General features: G+C 35.4%; 2 protein-coding genes across 7 annotated transcripts; both read left to right on the top strand.

Annotated features, from left to right (window-relative positions):
• Nucleotides 1-2,138: 2,138 nt before the first annotated feature.
• Nucleotides 2,139-12,134, top strand: LOC110109195. 4 transcript variants are annotated; one of them, XM_020840139.2, is made up of 8 exons: nucleotides 5,097-5,494; nucleotides 5,606-5,700; nucleotides 8,379-8,496; nucleotides 8,611-8,729; nucleotides 9,110-9,293; nucleotides 9,470-9,613; nucleotides 11,382-11,689; nucleotides 11,908-12,134. In XM_020840139.2, exons 1-7 carry the CDS (start codon nucleotides 5,192-5,194, stop codon nucleotides 11,670-11,672), a joined length of 1,254 nt encoding a protein of 417 aa, XP_020695798.1. In that variant the 5' UTR covers nucleotides 5,097-5,191; the 3' UTR covers nucleotides 11,673-11,689; nucleotides 11,908-12,134. The 4 variants fall into 4 exon arrangements, with proteins under 4 accessions (XP_020695800.1, XP_028556272.1, XP_020695798.1 ...); XM_020840141.2 differs by lacking the exons at nucleotides 5,097-5,494; nucleotides 5,606-5,700; nucleotides 11,908-12,134 and adding exons at nucleotides 2,139-2,463; nucleotides 2,580-2,674 and having other exon boundaries at nucleotides 11,382-11,897; XM_028700439.1 differs by lacking the exons at nucleotides 5,097-5,494; nucleotides 11,908-12,134 and adding an exon at nucleotides 2,422-2,440 and having other exon boundaries at nucleotides 11,382-11,897.
• Nucleotides 12,135-15,626: 3,492 nt separating this feature from the next.
• LOC110109194 (probable WRKY transcription factor 4) lies at nucleotides 15,627-20,129 on the top strand. 3 transcript variants are annotated; one of them, XM_028700438.1, is made up of 5 exons: nucleotides 15,627-16,141; nucleotides 16,220-16,426; nucleotides 18,267-18,943; nucleotides 19,027-19,182; nucleotides 19,564-20,129. In XM_028700438.1, the coding sequence occupies exons 1-5, from the start codon at nucleotides 16,028-16,030 to the stop codon at nucleotides 19,826-19,828; spliced, it is 1,419 nt and encodes a 472-aa protein (XP_028556271.1). In that variant the 5' UTR covers nucleotides 15,627-16,027; the 3' UTR covers nucleotides 19,829-20,129. The 3 variants fall into 3 exon arrangements, with proteins under 3 accessions (XP_028556271.1, XP_020695796.1, XP_020695795.1); XM_020840137.2 differs by having other exon boundaries at nucleotides 15,627-16,426; nucleotides 18,273-18,943; XM_020840136.2 differs by having other exon boundaries at nucleotides 15,628-16,426.
• Nucleotides 20,130-21,282: the final 1,153 nt, after the last annotated feature.

The following is a 21,282-nucleotide window of genomic DNA, read 5'->3' as shown; positions in this document are numbered from 1 at the left end:
TCACAGTGGAGATAATCTATAAAGATGTTGCTGAAGAACTGATGCCCTATCAATGGAGAAATTATTCTATGCGGATGCTGAACGTAGTTTATCGTCTGGAGATCAATCAGAATGCGTCAGCAGTATCAAGCCGGGTACCGAGCAGTGTTGTGCCGAGACATGACGCATTCTGATTGAGCTTCGAATGGCATTTGGTGTCCGCTTAAAATAATTAATCCTATCAACGGGCGATATCTGCATGAAGGAAAGCTTCCATGACACAGCAGGGGTGTACCCCTGGTTGTTTGAATTACGACGTACCTTTAGCCTTCACATAATACACCGACATTATCTAATAGTAATTTTACCTTTTCTCTCATGTAAAGCATGCTCTGATTTACTTTGCATTGTATTACCAAAGCAAAGGGAGTTTTTTAGTGAAACCTGTGCTGTAAAAGGTTTTTTCAACAAGCTTTTGAGGAATAAATGTCATTTATGTCATCAATATTAAATTTATATAGAATTCTTAAAAAAATTCAACCAGAAAATTATTTTGTTTACTTTATATTTTATTTAAGGGGTTATTTTTTTAATCTTTTATTCAAAGTAAAATAAATTCAATGCTAAAATTATAGCAGTGATTGTGAATTTGTGATTATTTCTTTTTTCTTTGTATTTATTTTTAAGTCAATTAAATAGTCACTTAGTAGAATTATTGGGGTGCCAAATTGGCTTAACCGATCTTTAGGTATAATTTGGCTCCGGCTAAAAAACTTCTTGGGCTGTATCCGGTCATCGGACGAACAGAATAGGTTCAGATATCCAATAAAAACATGTCATGTCACCTGCGCTTTAGGTGCGCTTTAACTGTGTTTTACCAACATTTTTTACTGCGCTTTTAACTGTGCTTTGATTGTGCTTTACCTGCACTTTTGATGCGCTTAATTTAAAATAATATTTTATTAATATTCGGACCTATCTCCGTGTCCGGTGACCGGATACAATAATTTGCCGTATTTGAGACCCATAAGATGTATTTGATTGTGAGTCAATTATTAATATCCTATATGCCTTTAGCCTCCTGGGAACTCATATGTGCATGGCAATGCTAAAAAAGAAATTTAACATAAAAATTTAAAGTGTTTTTGTTTACCTTGCAACCATATAAGTTGGAGGTATTTATCAAATAATATTAATGATTTTTTTAATATTAATAAAATTTAAAATTATTATGTTATTGTTTTGGGAGAATATGCGAAGTTTTATTTATTTTTTTCCATAGGTAAAACTGTTTGTAAATATTTGCAAGTGATAACATTTTATGTAGGGGTATTAAAAATGGGTTATGGGTCAGGTTCGGGTTGAATCAAATATTGGCACGTTACTGTTTGATTTGACCTGAATCAGATCTTTTTTTATAAACGGGTTAGAAATTGCAATCGGACCAACCCTCGCCGAGTTATCGGGCTGACCCAGCTTGGTTAGGCGGATCTAGTCTTGGTTGCCAAAGCGTCACGCATGGTGTGGGAGCGATTGAGCTAGGTGAGATGCGCGGGAGCAAGGTGAGACGCTTGAGGCAAGGGCTGAGCCCTAGGGTGCTGGGCATGCGAGCAGTGAGTGGGTGGGCTATGCGAGGGGGGTAGCATTTTGGTTATTCATGGGCGAGTTGGGCATGCGTGATGTGGTGCGTGTGTGAGATGGGCACATAGTAGGTTCAAATCATCTTTCGAGTTGATCCAAACCTAACCTGAAATGTTAAACATGTCAAAAAATGAGATCCGTAGCCAACCTATTCTTAAAACCGATTGATCTTAACTGGAAAAATTCAGATCAAATTTGAGCCATATTTTTGTGCCATATCAATTTTTGACACCCTTAGGGGCTGTTTGGTATTGGATTGGATTTAAGTTAGTAGGATTTAGTAGATCCTGTAAATTCTTATTTAGTAAATTATGATGTTGTTAAATCATGAAATCTATTTAGTATGATAAATATTAAATCATGAGAAACTGTTTCACAACAGATTGGACTAAATCCTTTTGGCAATATTGTAGGATTTGAATTTAGGCCGATTTATGCAAGCTTGGGATTTAGATGATCCCCCGAAAACCGTTTGGCTGGATTTAGCTTAAATCCAATAGATAAGACTACGTTCATCCTCTTTCGTTCCCGTTCGCTCCAATGGCCGGTGCCCTAATTCCGAGCTGCACTCTGTTACACTCTTCGCATCTCTTGAACTTCAGGGCACGAAATCGGCCGAGTTCTGCTCTGCCGACGACAGAACCCTTTATTTCCTCTCGGCCCGAAAAATTCGGCTTCCAACTTCTGTCCAGCCGTTCTAGAAGGCAGTGCTTTCCCTTGGTTGCTGCGGCGGAATCGACGGCGACGTCCAATGTTTTGGTAGGAGACGACGGTTCGATAAGCATCGATGCACTGAGGCGCTTCTTCGATCTTAGCATCGGCAAGTGGAACGGCTCCTTTTACGTCTGTGTCGAGTTACCTGCATCTCTTTCTCTTATGTTGAAGAAGAAGAAAAAAAAAAAAAATGGAAATACTAGCTTTTAAATGTTTATATTACAAAGGTACGTTGTGGCATGCAGCAATTTGATGGCAATGGGCGTATGCTTCAGCATGTGAGCACGAAGCTCTCTGTAAGCACGTATGGGGAGGATGAACTAATAAGTCTTATTCAAACGTGAGCCGCTTTTCAGCATTATTTCCTTTTTTTATTCATTAAGGGGCTGTTTGGTATTGGATTTGATTTAACTTTAGTGGGATTTAGTAAATGCTATAAATCTTGAGACCGTTAAATCCTGAAAACTTTTTGGAATGACAAATGTTAAATCCTGAGAAACTATTTGGCAACAAATTTTAGGATTTAAGACAGAGATTTAAATATGAAGAAATTGTGCTGAATTTCATCAATAAACTCGTTATAAATTCAAGATAACTCTATACCACATGATAGATCCAACATATGCTCGTACGATAGAAACTATTACATCTAGAAATAGTACATGATACTATGATAGAGTAATATTGATCTAGACACCAATAGACTATTATTTGATAGTACACTTCAATATGATAGGGAAGTTGATCTATCTTGCATTAGAGATTAATTTCATCATTACATCTCATGTGCGTAAATACTTGAAACAGTTCCTTTCAAATTTCCAAAGTCTTCTTTATCACATTGTGCAATTGGGCATATCGGTGATTAAATAATTCTTGCTAAACTACATATCATCTAGATGTACTTCCACGATAGGCAACCAAGTAATATCGATATCCTTGAAATTGTGCAATTAACTTATCGTGTTAGCTTTGGGTTAACCTACAATTACAAAGTTGTTGTTTTAAGAAGCATTAAAAAAGTTGTCCCAAACGAAACCATAGTGTTGCGCACAATGTAGTGAGGATGTGAAGATTTTGTCACAGTGGAGATAATCTATAAAGATGTTGCTGAAGAACTGATGCCCTATCAATGGAGAAATTATTCTATGCGGGTGCTGAACGTAGTTTATCGTCTGGAGATCAATCAGAATGCGTAAGCAGTATCAAGCCGGGTACCGAGCAGTGTTGTGCCGAGACATGACGCATTCTGATTGAGCTTCGAATGGCATTTGGTGTGCGCTTAAAATAATTAATCCTATCAATGGGCGATATCTGCATGAAGGAAAGCTTCCATGACACAGCAAGGGTGTACCCCTGGTTGTTTGAATTACGACGTACCTTTAGCCTTCACATAATACACCGACATTATCTAATAGTAATTTAACCTTTTCTCTCATGTAAAGCATGCTCTGATTTACTTTGCATTGTATTACCAAAGCAAAGGGAGTTTTTTAGTGAAACCTGTGCTGTAAAAGGTTTTTTCAACAAGCTTTTGAGGAATAAATGTCATTTATGTCATCAATATTAAATTTATATAGAATTCTTAAAAAAATTCAACCAGAAAATTATTTTGTTTACTTTATATTTTATTTAAGGGGTTATTTTTTTAATCTTTTATTCAAAGTAAAATAAATTCAATGCTAAAATTATAGCAGTGATTGTGATTATATCTTTTTCTTTGTATTTATTTTTCAGTCAATTAAAAGTCCCTTAGTAAAATTAAAGTGTTTTTGTTTCCTTGCAACCATATAAGTTGGAGGTATTTTATCAAATAGTATTAATGATTTTTATTACTATTAATAAAATTTAAAATTATTATGCTGTTTTTTTTAAGAGAATATGCGAAGTTATTTATTTATTTTTCATAGGTAAAATTGTTTGTAAATATCTATAAGTGATAACATTATGTGTAGGGTTGTCAAAATGGATTATAGGACAAGTTCGGGTCAAATTAGATATTGACCCGTTACTATTTGATTTGAGTTGAACTTAACATGTTTTCGTAAAACAAGTCAGAAATTGCAATTGGACCCAGTTCCACCGGGTTATCAAGTTGACCTGACACAATTAGGCGAATTAGCCTAAGTTGCCAGAGCGTCGAGCTTGGTGTGGGAGTAGGGGTGTCAATTTTTGACACGACTCGGAAAAATCTGGGTTAGGGTCAACCCGAACCCGAAACGGGTTGGGTTCGGGTTTAGCAAATCAACCCGTTTTAAAAATCGGGTCGGGTTCGAGTTGACCCAGCAACCCGAAAATGATCGAGATTGACCTGTTTTTTACCCGAAAATCGAATATTGACCCGATTTTTTACCCGAAAAATTAGCAATTTTAGGTCAATTTCGGGTCATTCGTGTCGGGTCGGGTTGACCCGAACCCGAATCGGGTCGGGTTCAGATTGACCCAAATAGTTAGGGTCAGTTCCGAGTTCGACCCAAACCCGACTCGCTAACCCGAATTGACTACGTGGGAGCGACTAAGCTAGGCGAGGCGTGGGGGTGCTGGAAGTGCAGCGGGTATGCAGGTGAGCACATCATTTTGGCCGTTCGTGCACGAGTTGGGCATGCGCTGTGCATGTGTGAGATGGGCACATGGTAGGTCCAAATCGAATTTCCGAGTTGACCCGAACCTAATCCAAAATTCAAAATAAGTCCAAAATTGGGACTTGAATCTGTACTTTTATGTCATGTTAATTTTTGACAACATTAATTATATATTTATACGTCTACATTTGCAATTTTCAATTTGAAGGGAGGACTGCAAGTCCAACAGATAAGACTCCCTCTTCGTTCATTTTCTTTCGTTCCCGTTCGCTCCAATGGCCGGTGCCCTAATTCCCAGCTGCACTCTGTTACACTCTTCGCATCTCTTGAACTTCAGGGCACGAAGTCGGCCGAGTTCTGCTCCGCCGTCGACAGAACCCTTTATTTCTTCTCGGCCCGAAAAGTTCGGCTTCCAACTTCTGTCCAGCCGTTCTGGAAGGCAGTGCTTTCCCTCGGTGGCTGCGGCGGAATCGACGGCGACGTCCAATATTTTGGTAGGAGACGACGGTTCGATAAGCATCGATGCACTGAGGCGCTTCTTCGATCTTAGCAGCGGCAAGTGGAATGGCTCCTTTTACGTCTGTGTGGAGTTACCTGCATCTCTTTCTCTTATGTTGAAGAAGAAGAAAAAAAAATGGAAATACTAGCTTTTAAATGTTTATATTACAAATGTACGTTGTGGCATGCAGCAATTTGATGGCAATGGGCGTATGCTTCAGCGTGTGAGCACGAAGCTCTCTGTAAGCACGTATGGGGAGGATGACCTAATAAGTCTTATTCAAACGTGAGCCGCTTTTCAGCATTATTTCCTTTTTTATTCATTAAGGGACAGTTTGGTATTGGATTGGATTTAAGTTTAGCGGGATTTAGTAAATCCTGTAAATCTTAAGAATGTTAAATCCTGAAAATTGTTTGGAATGACAAATGTTAAATCTTGAGAAATTATTTGACAATAGATTTCCGGATTTAATACATAGAGATTTAATTATGAAGAAATTGTGCTGAATTTCATCAATAAGTTTGTTATAAATTTAAGATAACTCTATACCACATAATAAATCCAACATAAGCTCGCACAATAGAAACTACTACATGTAGAAAGAGTACATGACACTATGATAGAGTAATAATGATCTAGACACTAATAGACTACTATTTGATAGTACACTTCAATATGAGAGGGAAGTTAATATATCTTGCATTAGAAAGTAATTCCATCATGACGACCGATTTCTTTGGCAATATATCTGAAACCATAAAATCATGAAATTACTACAAAATGTATTCAAAGTTGAAATATTCTAAATGCTAAGAGAAATGCTTACCCGAGCATTCCACAAATCTGTTGCGATGCATGCCTTATCACTTGTTCCTGAATTCTTTCTCTTATTGTCACATGTAATTTAGGATTCTCATAAGACATTTCAACTTTTTCATATTCATCATCATGCTCTTTTTTCGTCTGCAGCATATTCAAATACATATCAGGCCCATGAGATAATGGCTAAATGTATATTATGAAAATTTCCTAACAGTAGCTAGTAGATTCGCCAACCAGTTAACAATATTTAATCATAAGCCACTTGATTTACTCAATTCATTCTTTTTATTTTCAAATTTCATCCATATGCAAACAACAATTTGAAGGCGGGATTATAGAGAAAAGATTGTATCATCATATGATGAAAATATCGTTGAATATTTTTTTTACATATAATATTTCCTAACGCTTATAATCTACAACAGCAAGATTACTCATATAACTCCTCAATATTGCAATATAAAATAATCCATGTAAAATAGTAAGCTTACACAACTATAATAGATACATATTTTCAAAAGTTCAACAAAAACAACCCTACAATATGTTGCACAATGCTATATAACATAATAGCTATCGTTAGAACAAAAATTACAAAGGCGTTCATTCATTTATGGCATTCCAAAGAACTATTTGAGTATAACATGACAGCTTTTTTCGCAAGCAGCAGCAAACCGAAGCAGAACAATTAATTTCAAACACAAGAAACAAAAGAAAAACTATTAATTTCGCAAGTCTTGCTTTCGACCGAGGTATACCAGTGCGACGACGAATGCTTACTCGCAGGATTGCAGCCGAAGAAGCGTACCAAGTGGAGGAAAATGGTCAGCTGAGCGAGGACGACCAGAAATCAGAGAGGCTAGGGCTGCAGATGAGAGCGAAGCAACCGCATCGTCATTGTAGATAAGGACCTTCGTTGGTACTCCGCGACATGGGCTGCCCCACGGGAGAGAGCTTGCGCGAGTGGAAATCCCATTAAATCCTCCGAATGATGGAATTTTGATTTACGTGGACTTACTCGGATTTAGCTTCGGATTTACAAGACTTCAAAAAACTGTTTGGTTGAATTTACCTTAAATCCTGCTTAACTCTCTGCGCAAATCTGATATCAAACAGCCCCTAAGAGTTTTATGCTTCATTTTTATGCTTTTGTTAAAGCTGTGCATATGAGGGTTTAATTTTAGTGGGTTTGATGGTTTTACTTCAGCAAATATTATTGGAAAATAAGTGATACTTATATGTAACATGTTTACTTATTTTGAATTTGTTTTGGAGATTAATGGTATAAGTGTATAACTTATACTGTTAAGAGTGAATGGCTAAAATAGAGATGTGCGCTTGGAGCATTATATGAATAAGAAGATATCATGGAGACTTGATGATAGTTTTATAAAATTACTATTTGGTCGGCTATATTGTACAGATCTAAGTGTTGAGTAGTAAAAATACTGTTGATAATTAGGTTGACAATTGTTGAAATAAAAATAGTGTGATGGATATGATAGTTGAATGATAAGTCGGAAATTATTATGTTACAAGGATAGTTGGAATAGTTTATATTGAATATATGGTAGTTGAAGGTAGATTTTGGTGGTTTGTCCGTGTGTACAATGAAGGGAAAAAAATACACCTTTAGAGAAATAGCTAAGATTAGTGTCAAAGAATTATGAAGGAAAAATGTGTAAACCTAAGTAGCATGGATAGATGTTCGAAATGAACCACTTAATAAATAGGAGCAAAGAAGTACATTGAGGATTCATAAATCCAACATCAAATAGTTGGGCATATTTTTGTCTAGCTTCTTTTGCTTTAATTGAGGTATGAAAATTGAGGTTTAATGAGTTGCACCACTGGAATCTGCATTGAGTATAATTCAATTTAAATAACCTACTTAAGTAGTTGCAGCTTCCTATTTGGTTATAATTCTTTTCTTTGTGCACTTTTTTTTTAACAGTTTTTTTCTATCTTAGCTTTATATTTATTTTTATCTAGTTCTGGATTACTACTTCTTTTGATTGTTTCATGTTTTCAGCAATGTTTTTGGCTTATTAATTCTGCCATTTGCAGATTATATTTTGTAAGGTCATATTTTACCCGTATTTTTCTTACCTAAATTGAGTTTCTTTTTCTGCAACATGTAGGTTATACATAAAGCAGCCTCCTTCCAGTACAATGGTGTCGGGTTATGATTCTGAACCTGAATGGTTGGAATACAAAATTAAAGAGACTAATATGCTCACTGTTGATAAATATCAACAGGTTACAATTGAACTCCCGTTATATCTATTAAAATTGTCATTGATAACTTCGTTCAATTTGCCTGTAGGATTCTTATGGGGATTATTTTGATTAGTTCCCATAATTAATCTGCAGATTGGGTTTTTTCCAACAGAAAAAGCTTTCTCTCTTAGATATCAAACTGCCGGAATGCTGGAAACTGTATTGCGTGCTGGTGTGCTCGGTGAAGATGACATTGGAGAGGAATCTCCTAGGTAAACTCGAAAACTGTCCTCCACAAACACCTCCAAACACAACTCTTTAGGGCCACAAGAACAGGGCAAGGAATGGATATCTGTCTCGCTTGCTGGATATCTGGAGAATTGGTCCATTTGCTGTTATTGTTTTGCCTAATTAATTGGTAGATGTAAAGAATAGAATTACTAATAATTTGATTTAATTACAAAAGAGCATGCTTTCCTAAGTTGGCTTCGACCTTTAGTTATATATGCAGAATAAAATACATATATATCTTGTATTGTCAGAAGTTCAAAATTGGATATCAATTCCCTTTATTGCTATCACTTATTCGTATTCATGACTTGATCATTTTGATACCGAAGTTAAAAATTGTCTTATCTTTTTTCTAATATAGAAATTTGAAGCTTCCTTCTCGTTTCCCTTCTGTTGTTTGTGAGAACTGCCTCTACTCCCTGAAAGAAGACATGCGAATAAGAGCTTTCCATATTATGGACCCCAAGGGTGTTGTTGATATGCTTCTTATTTTTCTTGAACAACGAGATGATGCACCGTCAAGTATCTCTTCTTTCAGCTTACAAGTAAGTTCTGGTTGAATTGGCAGACATTGTACTTAACTGATTTTAATTGAGTTTGATTAGAAAAGGTCATTGTTCCTTATGAATTATGATAATCATATACCTATCAGAAATCAGTAAAACATAGTTCCTTATTCATTTGAATTATATTCTCATGCAATGTCCTATTGATTTGGCAGGATGTCCCAGACAGGATAATTCCATTCCTTGGTAAATGGAAAGGTCACTCTATAACCAAGCGTAGTGGTGTTTATGGTGCAACAATTGCCGAAGCTGACACTGTTGCTTTTCTTGAATTAGATGAGAATGGTCAGGTAGTCCAGGTATATTATAGCCTAACTAATTTTTAGCATTTCACAAGTCGCAACAATTGCTGAAGCTGACACTGTTGCTTTTCTTGAATTATATGAGAATGTTCAGGTAGTCCAGGTATATTATAGCCTAACTAATTTTTAGCATTTTACAAGCACATTTTTTAAGGTTTTAGAATTCATCTATTAGGATAATGATAAGAGCAAAAATTTAATGAAAATGAGAGAAAAATCGCACAAAAGATTTCAAGCATGGGACCGGCAATTTTATATGATTCAATAAGGCTCACCTACCTCTACGATTGCATAGAGATCAACTATAAGTTTTAAAAGTGGTATATAAAGAGAGAATTATAATTTATATGAATGAAGACAAATATTATACTATGTTTGTATTAACGATTAAGAGGGAATATAACCATATGTTGTGAAGATGAGGGTTGGATGTGAAGAAAAAGTGTTGATAGTACTTCTCATTCTTCGTTATGTACTATGAGAACTTATTCCTCTCTTCTCTTTTTTCTTCTGCGTCTCTCTTTCTTTTTTCCTTTATTTGCTTCTGATTGTGGATTGTTTTATTAGTGAGGATTATGTTCATTTTTATGTAGAAGAGTTCACTTTCCAACATTAATGTTGGGCCACCATTGATAGCTTTTGTAACCTATATTGTTGACTTTTGTGGTAGCCTCCATTTAAGATTTTATCTTAGCTTTCATTTAAGATTTTATGTTAACCTCTATTTAGGGCTTTGTGATAGTCATCATTTAGGACTTTATAAAAACAATCACTATTTTGAATAATTAGAAAATTGACTACACACTTGATAACATCCCACTAGGAGTTTGAATTTCTAATGTACTCGTTTACTAATTATATTTGAATAATTTCTTGTATGGCACCTCCATTTCATCATTCACAGGGTTAATTAAGGTTTTACAAAGTCTCAATTTTTTATAAGGTATCACTTTTGCGAGCATATCAATAAAAAATTTTTCTCCTTTAATTTTGATAAGTTGTGAGGCATCAGCTCCAAGCAAGTTGTGTATATATTGTTCTTGAGTTATATGTGACCGAGAGTAATAGATGACATGCTTTACAAAGTAACTAACATTTTTACTACACAATATAAAGTAATATCTTCTTAAGGTCGACTTAATGCTTCTAAAAAACTCTTTAGTCAAACTTTTTTCTTATTGGCTTTAGTGATTGCCACATATTCTATTTTTGTGTTTTATATCATAATTATCTTTTGAAGTTGTGTCATCTAACTAAAGCAGTACTACCCAATGTATAGATATAACCAGTGGCATGGTTCGCCTTGGTATCAAATTAAACGATTTGTAAAACAAGGATCTGTGAAATGCGCTGCATGTCAAGGATGTATTATAGCATTCTTTCTTTTCTCCTCCTGGCCAGTTTCCATCTATATTTTCTGTTCCTTTAATCCCTCCTACATTGCACGCTCACGTATGCTTGCACTATACTTGATTTATTTATTTTTTAATATTAATATCCTGATGAGTACTACGTCCTGGAGATAACCAAAAACAATCAGACTTGAGTTTTTTTTCTTGGGATAGCTTTCTTACTACTTTTTAAAACGGTTTTTTAATTAAAAATTTTATAGTAGAAAACTGCTTTAAGAAGTAGTAAAAAAGCCGTCCCAAATAAAATCTTATTGGCCACAATTTGAGGCAGCTTGTATACCAACAAGCAACAACTAATTTCATTCCTTGAGCATCTCTCTCTCTTAATTCCAACTTTCTGATTGAATGTATAGGATATAACCTCAACTTCCACAAACGGATCAACAGCCAACATTCATTGGTCTGGAACCGTTTCAGGCAACATAATCAAATTTGATGGAGGCTTTCAGCTGACCCTTTTACCTGGAGGAGTGTATATGGGATTCCCCTGTGACATTGCCAAGAGTGTTTCCCAATCACAATCCTTCCATTTAGAGCTCTGCTGGATCGAGTCGCCGGAGAAGCGGCAGAGACTTGTTCGCACCTACGACATGGATGGCTTAGCCGTATCATCGACGTACTTCCTCGAGACCCGAGTGTACTAAGTCCTCCACTTCTCCAGGTTTGCACTTCAATACTTTTCCCTAATATGTCATCTGTTCTGTTTTTAGTGATATTTTAGCATTTGGCAGCCTATCCATTCAAGCTTTGTTTTCATCAATAATCTATGCTTCAGGGGTAAAACTATCATTTCATATTTGCCAACTCATTCTTCTTAACCTTTTCAACATAAAAAAACAAAATTTTGAATCTATTTGATGCAATTTTTTAAATTTACAGCCCAATATGCTGTGTTGATCTAATTCTAGAATGCTTGATTTGAAAAAGTGTGAAGTCACTATAACAAGCGTTTATATTCTTCTGCCAAATGCTGTAAATTATATACATAACAGGTGTTTAGTAGCTAAATGTTATAAACTTCTGTCTTTTCGTTGTCTTCCAAAGAGGTGTGAGTGGAAGGAAAATAAGTTAAAAAAAAAAAGAAAAAAAAAATCTTGTGCGTTTAATTTTTCTTCTTTGTCTTTATATGTATTTATATTCTCCTTCCCTACATTCCTATTTGAAGGCCAATAAAAGGACAAAAATCCACAATAATTGTTGCTCCATCCCTCTTTAATTCCTTAATTGTATTCCTAAAAGATTGTTAAGGATTTTTTTTTTAATAAATTTATCCAAAGAAAAAGAATGTATTACATTTGCTTTTAAATAAATTTTAGAATTTTGATTCAATTTATCTTAGGCGTGCTCAGCACGACTGAAGACCTGTCAATATTGGACCCGAGCCAAAAACCCAACCCGAACCCGACCCGAAAATTTCGGGTTTGGGTTGACCCGAACCTGAAGCGGGTCAGGTTCGGGTTCGGAAATCGACCCGTTTGCAAAACCAAGTTGGGTTTGGGTTGACTCGGAAACTCGGGAATGACCCGAATTGACCCAGAATAACACATAAACCCGGCTGTCCCGCGTCAATTGTCGGCGTCATCGAGTCCTGCTTCGCGCACTTGCGCCACCCTGCTGCCCGCTGCCCTCTGCCCTCGTTTGCCCTAACACGTCGCGCACTCGAGTTTGCCCTGCCCTGCCTGCCGCGGGATTTGGTTGAAACAAGTGGGGTCGGGTTGACCCAAACCCGAAGCGGGTCGGGTTCGGGTCCATAAAATCGACCCGTTCGCAAAAACGGATCAGTCGACCCGAACCCGAACAGTGTCGGGTTCTACCTGAACCCAACCTGTGACCCAAAATTGAAACCCCTACACGACTGGGATAAATTATTACGTGTGGTGTTCAGATGGGAGAATTGTCCGTATTTTGTGAGGGTTTACAACAAAAAATAAGACTGTATATTTGTTGTGTACACTCACAAAATTTGGACGGTTCTCCGTCCTTGACTACGCATGTAATAATCTCTCTCAGACTTGAGCGAAGTGGCAAGGCTAATTTTGGCCATGGCTGCCATCGAATTATACGCGGTGTGATGTGGTTTATCCTTTTATTCGATTCCCTTTAAGCCCCTGTAAATATATTTATTTATATTTTATATCTTAGTATTTTTGGATTATTTAACCAATGAGAATAAATGAGTTATTCAACAATGGTTTTCCCGCTCATAATTTAAGTGTTTTTTATATGGCATATTTGATGCTATGTATTAAATAATAAATATATGATATATCAAAAAATGACTGGGTATCAATATTTATTTATCAGCTTAGAGGAATGCAATGGACATCTCTTCAAATAATTATAATTTTGCATTTAAATAATTGAAATTGTGCTCTTGATCAAACTTTTGTGATGTTTAAAGTTTTGTTTTGGACAACATTCTTATTTTTTTTATGAAATAATTTTCTATTTTAAAAATTTTTAATCTAAAAAAAATTGTACTAAAAAATTGCTTCATAAAGTAGTAAGAAAGATGTCCCGAACAATGGTTTTGTTTGGGAAGGCTTTTGTATTGCTTCTTAAAGCAGCTTTCTTGTACAAAAATTTTATTTTTTATATTAGAAAATTGTTTTAAAAAGCAGTAAGAAAGTCGTTTCAAATGAAGCCTAAGGATCTATTTTGATTAACTCAAGATTATTTTAAAATTTTTGTGATAAAAAGTTGCCTTTTGTAATCATAACAGTTAATCTTTCTCGATAGTAATTTCACAATTAATTTTTTGAAATATTGGAGTTATCTCGAATATATACTAAGTTAGCATGTTATATTTATAAAAATAATATTTAAAATAATATATAAATTTATAATAATAAAATTTTATATTATAATTCATATAATATATGTTATATCAAATTTATAATACATATTGCTTAATTTTGTAGTCAAACTAAGCCTAAATTTAAAGTGCAACATGCCCAAATAAGTTCAAATTCACATCTAAACTATTCATACAACTGTTTTAGTCCCACATCATATGAGGAGTTTGAGGATGTTGCTTTGAACCATTTATAAAGTGTGAAGTACTCTTCTTGCTAAACAAATTATATGAGTTATTTAAGATAACTTGTATATAATATGGTGAAATTAATCATCATTTAATGAAAGTATAAAATAATTTAATAACTAAAATATGTTGTTTAAATGTTTTTTTTTTTTTTAAATCGACTGATTCTTTCAAGCTCGAACCGATTTAGCGGTTCACCAGTTGAACCGCCGGTTCAATCCAGTTTGATGCATAATCGGTTCTATAGGCTTTATCGGACCGGCCACCAAATCAGTTCACAGTTGATAGCACATAAAGTTTTTTGTATACGAAACAATGAGAAGTATTTCATTTCTGGAAGAAGAAATATGAAAAAAAAAAAAATTGAGTTGAGAATAATAATTACTAAATTAGCCTAAGGCAAATATGAAGTCAAGTGTGTACATTATGAAGACCTCATGTTCAAATTAAGACTTTGTTTGGGATGACTTTTTTACTGCTTTTTAAAACCGCTTTCTAATACAAAAATTAAAAATTTTATGCTAGAGAGTTGCTTTAAAAAGCAATGAAAAAATCGTCCCAAACGAAGCCTAAATTGGGCAGTGAATTGTTCATGATAACTCTACATTTGGAATTATCAATGGCATATGCTCTTAGATTTGCAAAATCAGATGGCCTTCAATCTGTACCTTAGATGAGTCATAAGGTGGTATTCTTCAATCTTGGGGTGTTATTTTGCTTAAAATGGGGCTTCTCAATCAATGATGGTGAAAATTAGGTTACAAGAATTTCTTTAACACTCCTCAAAACTCATGATAAGAGACCACCCAAATATATTTTTTTGATGTTGATGTGGATCTTAATGAGTTCCAACAACTCAATCAAGGAGTGAGTCAACTTCCGCTTAGTTGCCGTCTGAGCTGTTATTTTTACTGCTTCTTAAAATAATTTTATTGTACTGTAAAGTTGCTTTAAAAAGCAGTAAGAAAGTTGTCCCAAACGAAATCTTAATCCTATCTAAAATTGGCGCTTCAACAACCAGTTTGATATTTTAAACATCTATCATATTGATCTAGAAGAGAGTTCTAGAGCGAAGAATTATTCAAGTGACTTGCAGCCCAAACATTACGTCAAAAATAGCTTAACAAATTTTAAGTGACTTAGGCTTTGTTTGTAATAGCTTTCTTGTTACTTCTTAAAGCAGCTTTCTAGTATAAAAATTTAAATTTTGGTACTAAAAAGTTGTTTTAAGAAGCAGTAAGAAAGCAGTCCCAAGCAAAACCTTACCAATATCTTAAATTTTGGTGGTGTTTGTTTTGTGTCAATATTCACGGCGAAAATTGTTCGACAGATTTGACTTTCTTCTCACCCAAAGCATCAATGATATTATCTTAGATAATCAAAGTGAGACGATCTTCCATCCTCCTATCTTCTTCATGCAGCTTTCAGCCAACCAAGCATATGTAGCTGTGAAAAGATTTGATTGAGAGTGACTAACAGGTAGGACCCAATGACCCATTGACCCAACTGGCCAAAGACCTTGAATTGGACTACTAAGTACTGTAGCTGAACAAGTATTTTCATTCTTCTGGTATTGTTTTTTCAATAAAGAAAGAGAAGAAGAAAAAAGAGTCAGTTTATTTCCAAATTCCAACAAATAACCTACTGGCTGCATTTAGTCAACGCTCCAATTTGCAAAAGAAGTAATTTGGAGGGAGTTATCTTTCTCTCTCTGTCCTTCCCGTTCTCTCTCTCTTCCGAATTTCCACAACGTCGACTTGTTCCAAGTTCCAACCTTTTCCCTCCCTCCAAAAACCTCAAATCAATCCAAAACAGAACTACGCAAAACCTTCCAAAGCAAAATCAATACAAAAACCCCAAACACAGTAAAAGGGAACAAAAGCGGGAAAAAAAATTGGATTTTTCCTCATCCACCCAGTCATGGCTTAACTCCTCAGGTTCCTTTACCGCAATTCAATGGCGGAAAACATCAGAACAGAAGCTACAGGTCATACAGAAGCGAAAAGGCCTTCAATTTCTCTTCCTCCGCGTCCCAGCGATGAAAGCCTCTTCCGCCTTGAGCCTGCGGAAGCAAGCCCTAATCCGATGAACTTGGTTTCGAGTTTCTTCTCCGAGGATCCTGAATCCGACTGTCGTTCTTTCTCGCAGTTACTCGCCGGCGCGATTACGTTGCCGGAGACGAGGACGACGGCGGAAGCGGCGACGGGGGAAGGGAGAGGAAGAGGAGGCGGTTTGAATTTAGGGCAAAGCCAGGCGATGAATTTGTTGGCGGGGCAGTCGCCGTTTTTCATGGCGCAGTCGGATTTAAGTCCTGGAGGCCTGCTTGATTTCCCTGCTATCTTTTCGTCTAATTTGGTGGGTTTCTTTTTAAACTCTCAATCTTAAATGTTTTACCTTTTTTCTTTCTACTCTTGCTTTAATGGTAGTCGGTACAGGTCCTACTGATCTGACCTGGATAAAGCCGACCTTAATTTGAAGATTTTTTATTTTGGATTGTTTCAAGTAAAAATAATCACTTTTGGATAACGATAACCCATTTAACTTCACCAGAATTTTGAAATTGAGATTATATTCTATTTTTTATTTATTTTTTTTAGAAGTTTAGATATGATTTACATGTTCTTTTATTATATATAAAAACTAATATCAAGTAAAATCAATTTCAAATTTGAGTTGATTAAAATTTGAATTAGTTCTAACTTTTTGAAAATAATTATCAGCCTGGTTTACTGGTTATGTAGATTGCAGAGTTACAGAATGTTTTGTTCCTGATAGGACTTCTAAGGGCTCGAAGGATTTGTACAGAATTAAAGGTGCCTTGTTTGTGCTGTTCTGATTGTTGGCCTTTGATTTTATTCATGAAGTTGTTGGTCTCTGTATAGAATTATGATGCTGCCTGGCTTTATGAGCTTCAGTTTTCTACAGGGAAGTTGAGAAGAACTTTGAAACTAAAGTTAATGGATTAAGACTTTGTTTGGGATGGCTTTCTTATTGCTTCTTAAAGCACTTTTTAGTAAAAAAATAAAAAAATTTGTACTAGGAAGCTGCTTTAAAAAGCAGTAAGAAAGTCGTCCCAAACGAATCCTATCCCCCGTTAATAATATAAAGAATAAAATAAAGAATCTAGTTTTTAGATGTCTTTTTTTCCTTATAATTTGAATTTCTTTGTTCAATATTCATCAATAGCATTTACTTTGTGAGGTTAAGGTTGTATGTATAATAGCATGAATTAGAAGATTAGGGCAATACATCATTAATTTTAAATATTTCAGTGGTATGCTAATAAAATTTACAAGCATGCATACATATACATATAAAATTTGTTGTCATCATCATCTCGCCAGCCTTATATCAATTATTTGAAGTTGATTTTCTTTTATTGAAATTTATGATACAATAAAATATATTGTTCCCTACAAAATTTTGTTAGCTGTTGTGGTACTCCTAATCTTGATCAATAGACTTGCACTTGTAATATGTGAATGATAGAGTACTCTCATGTAGGGGTGTAAACGTTGAGTCGAGCTGGAGTCGGGGGATGTTCGAGTCAAGCTCCACTGTCAAATACCGAGCTCGAGCTAAAAAATCTAGCTTGAGCTCAACTCGTTCCAATTTAAACGAGTACAAGCCGCTCGTCGAGCCACATGTGGATCCTTCTGTGTGGTCAGTTTTGGCTTCATGCGTGCAGTTTTTTTAAAGTTAAAACTACATAGAGAGATAGAGAGAGAGGGCAGTTTTTTAAAAATTATAACTGCACAGAGAAAGAGAGAGAGTGAGAGGGAGAGAGAGAGAGAGAAAGGGAGAGGGCAGCTTTTCTGGGTTATGTCAGAGAGAGTTATTTGCATTTATTGTTGTCAGAGAGAGAAGAGAGAGTGAGAGAGGAAAACAATTGAGATTCACTTTGAATTCTAGAAATATATGCCCCGGGAATTTAAACTATAGGCAGGAGTGTGGTTTATACAGCATGTAGTACTAATTTTTTAAAAATTTTCGGATTTAATAATTTCAAGCCGGCTCGCGAACTCGCGAGCCGAACCTAATGAAGCTCGAATTTGAGCTCATTTAATAAATGAGCTCGAGCTCGAGCTCGAGCCATCTCGACTCACACCCCTACTCTCATGCCATTAATTTTCTCAAGAGTCATATTTGTTCTTTTTGATTCATGACATAATTTGACATCGTTGAATGCGGATAGATGCAGGGGCAACTTGGATTGGCACATCAACAAGCTTCCCATTCTCAACTGCAAATGCATTTGCAGTCGGAAAATCCATCCTCTCTTTTCTCAGCCTCGTTGTCGCGGTCATTCCCTACAGTTAAGATGCCAAAAGTCCTACATATGCCAGCCACAACTTTGGATTCAAACGCTTATTGCTCTGAGGTTGCTAGTGCCTCTCATTCTGATCAAGTACCTTTTCCAGTGCCTATTGTTGTCGATAAACCTGTCGATGATGGCTACAATTGGCGGAAATACGGGCAGAAACAAGTGAAGGGAAGTGAATATCCCAGGAGTTATTACAAATGTACCCAGCCAAATTGTCCTGTAAAGAAAAAGGTTGAGCGTTCTGTGGATGGCCAAGTGACCGAGATAATCTATAAGGGAAAACATAACCACCAGAAGCCTCCATCAAATAAACGAGGAAAAGAAGCTAACATGCCAAATGGTTCAGCTGAGTTAAATGGGCACATTGGATTTCTTACCAATTCGGAATCCCATTCGCAAGGTAATGCTATCACTGGTTTATCTAAGAGAGACCGTGAATCCGGAAATGTTGCCTATGATCAGTTATCTGGTTCTAGTGATGGTGAGGAAGTTGGTGATCATGAAGGAATGGATGAAAGAGATTATGGTGAATCTGACCAGAAGAAAAGGTTTGATTTTATGGCTAAAAACGTTGATTCCATCTATTTTACTTGAGTTGCTGAGGAAAATAACGGTTTTTTTTTCCTGGTAGGAACCTGGAAACCAAGTTAATTGAGTCAGCTTCTCATAGAACAGTAACAGAAGCAAGGATCATTGTGCAGACAACAAGCGAAGTGGATCTCCTGGATGATGGCTATAGATGGCGCAAATATGGGCAAAAAGTGGTTAAAGGCAATCCTCATCCAAGGTCTTTTTTCCTTCATTTAATTTTTTAGCAAGTATTATGTGTATGGTGTAAGTTATTTATTAGCGGGAATTTCAAAGATAATTGAATGTCCTTGGAGATGATGCCAAATTATCTCTCTCAGCTTGGCCAATTTTTCGCATAGAAGTTCGTTTGGGACGACTTTCTTTCTACTTCGCAAAGCAGTTTTTTAGTATAAAAAAATTATTTTTTTACTAGAAAACTGCTTTGCGAAGCAGGAAGAAAGCCGTCCCAAGCGAAACCTTAAGTTTTAAACCTACTTTATAGTCCTTGTCCAGATTATAAATGTAACATGTTGATGCTATTTCATCCATGATTGAAAAAGTAGATAAAAAAACTGCTAAATCTGGCTATAATTTGCAGGAGTTATTACAAGTGCACCAACGCAGGATGCAGTGTTCGCAAACATGTTGAGAGGGCATCAAAAGATCCCAAAGCAGTCATAACAACTTACGAAGGGAAACATAATCATGATGTCCCAGCTGCTCGGAATAGCAGCCACAGCACCGCGGCTGCTGCTTCTAATAGCTCTAAACCTCAGAATATTCATGGAAGATCAGACCCATTAAACAATGTGCATCGGCCAATTGCAGTTTTTCAATTGAAAGAAGAACGGGAAATAATGTAAGACTTTTGACCGTTGGTTTTTTTAAATTCTGATGGTTTCAGATCCATCATCTTGCTGTTTCAGCTGCAACCTGACAGGTAGTAACAGGTTTTACAGTTAACCCGAAAATACAAGATTGATTATCTAAGCCTGTATGTATTTGTTCATGTTGTATTGTAACAATGATTCATTCCTTTCTGTACTTGTCAGGTCTTGTTTTGGTCAGTGTGTTTAAATTCATATGTTAAATCAATAAGATATGTCAAAAACTATATTTGTAAATTATTCTCTTCAATGAAATTTTATAGTGGGTTTTCTGTAAGTTTTGATTTTTTTTTTTTTTGGAAACTATGATGTGTTTTATGCTTTCAACAGAGACGCATGTTGTGTCGGATATGTGCATTGTCTTGTATAAGATCTATAAATGTTTAGTGTTTATTCAAATACTTTATAGTCACTTTATTTATTGTTGTTAAAATATTCATGAAGTTGGTCCTTATATTCATTGGATGATAAAAATTAATTTTCAAATTTATGTTTCATATTAATTGTGTAGACTTAACAATATTTCATCAAAATAATTGAGGATGTCCCACTATTTTTGATTTAGCAAATTCAACTCCATGGGAATCATTCATATGGTAATATTCTAAATTCTTCCAAATTATCGTTCGAGTTTAAAATTTCATTAGATTGTACGTATTTTCCGTTGAAAGTAGGGTTGTAATTTTCGAGAGATTATTCTGTGTTGTTCGAACTCGTCCCGAGGTCAATCCGGATGCGTCATGTTATCCAATGCATTGGGTGACATGACATGCCCGGATTGGCCTTCGGACGTGTCCGGACACCACTTGTAATAATTTTTTGTAACTTTAAGTGTCTTGTCAAGCACGATATAATTGTCTAGAATTAAAACATAACCAATTTTGTTTAAATTGTACTTTAAAAAAAAAGTAGTTCAATTAAATTTAGAATTTCTAGTCGACAAAATGATCAACCTTAAGCTTTGATAATAATATGATTTATAATGTCAATTTGATGTGTGAAAACACATAAATCATATAAAAATACACTGTTTAGAAGGAACTTTTATTACGTCCTCTGATCGGACGTAGCTCTACGTTCAGTCAGAGGATTGTTACTAAATGTTTAGTGTTTATTCAAATACTTTATAGTCACTTTATTTATTGTTGTTAAAATATTCATGAAGTTGGTCCTTATATTCATTGGATGATAAAAATTAATTTTCAAATTTATGTTTCATATTAATTGTGTAGACTTAACAATATTTCATCAAAATAATTGAGGATGTCCCACTATTTTTGATTTAGCAAATTCAACTCCATGGGAATCATTCATATTGTAATATTCCAAAGTCTTCCAAATTATCGATCTAGTTTGAAAATTTCATTAGATTGTACGTATTTTCCATTGAAAGTAGGGTTTCGAGAGATTATTCTGTACGGTCTCCGAAT

The sequence above is a fragment of the Dendrobium catenatum genome, unplaced genomic scaffold (genome assembly GCF_001605985.2).
Source record: "Dendrobium catenatum unplaced genomic scaffold, ASM160598v2 fragScaff_scaffold_1520, whole genome shotgun sequence".
NCBI lineage: Eukaryota > Viridiplantae > Streptophyta > Magnoliopsida > Asparagales > Orchidaceae > Dendrobium > Dendrobium catenatum.
The sequence above is the reverse complement of the archived record's forward strand: the minus strand, read 5'-3'. Positions and strand labels throughout refer to the sequence as shown.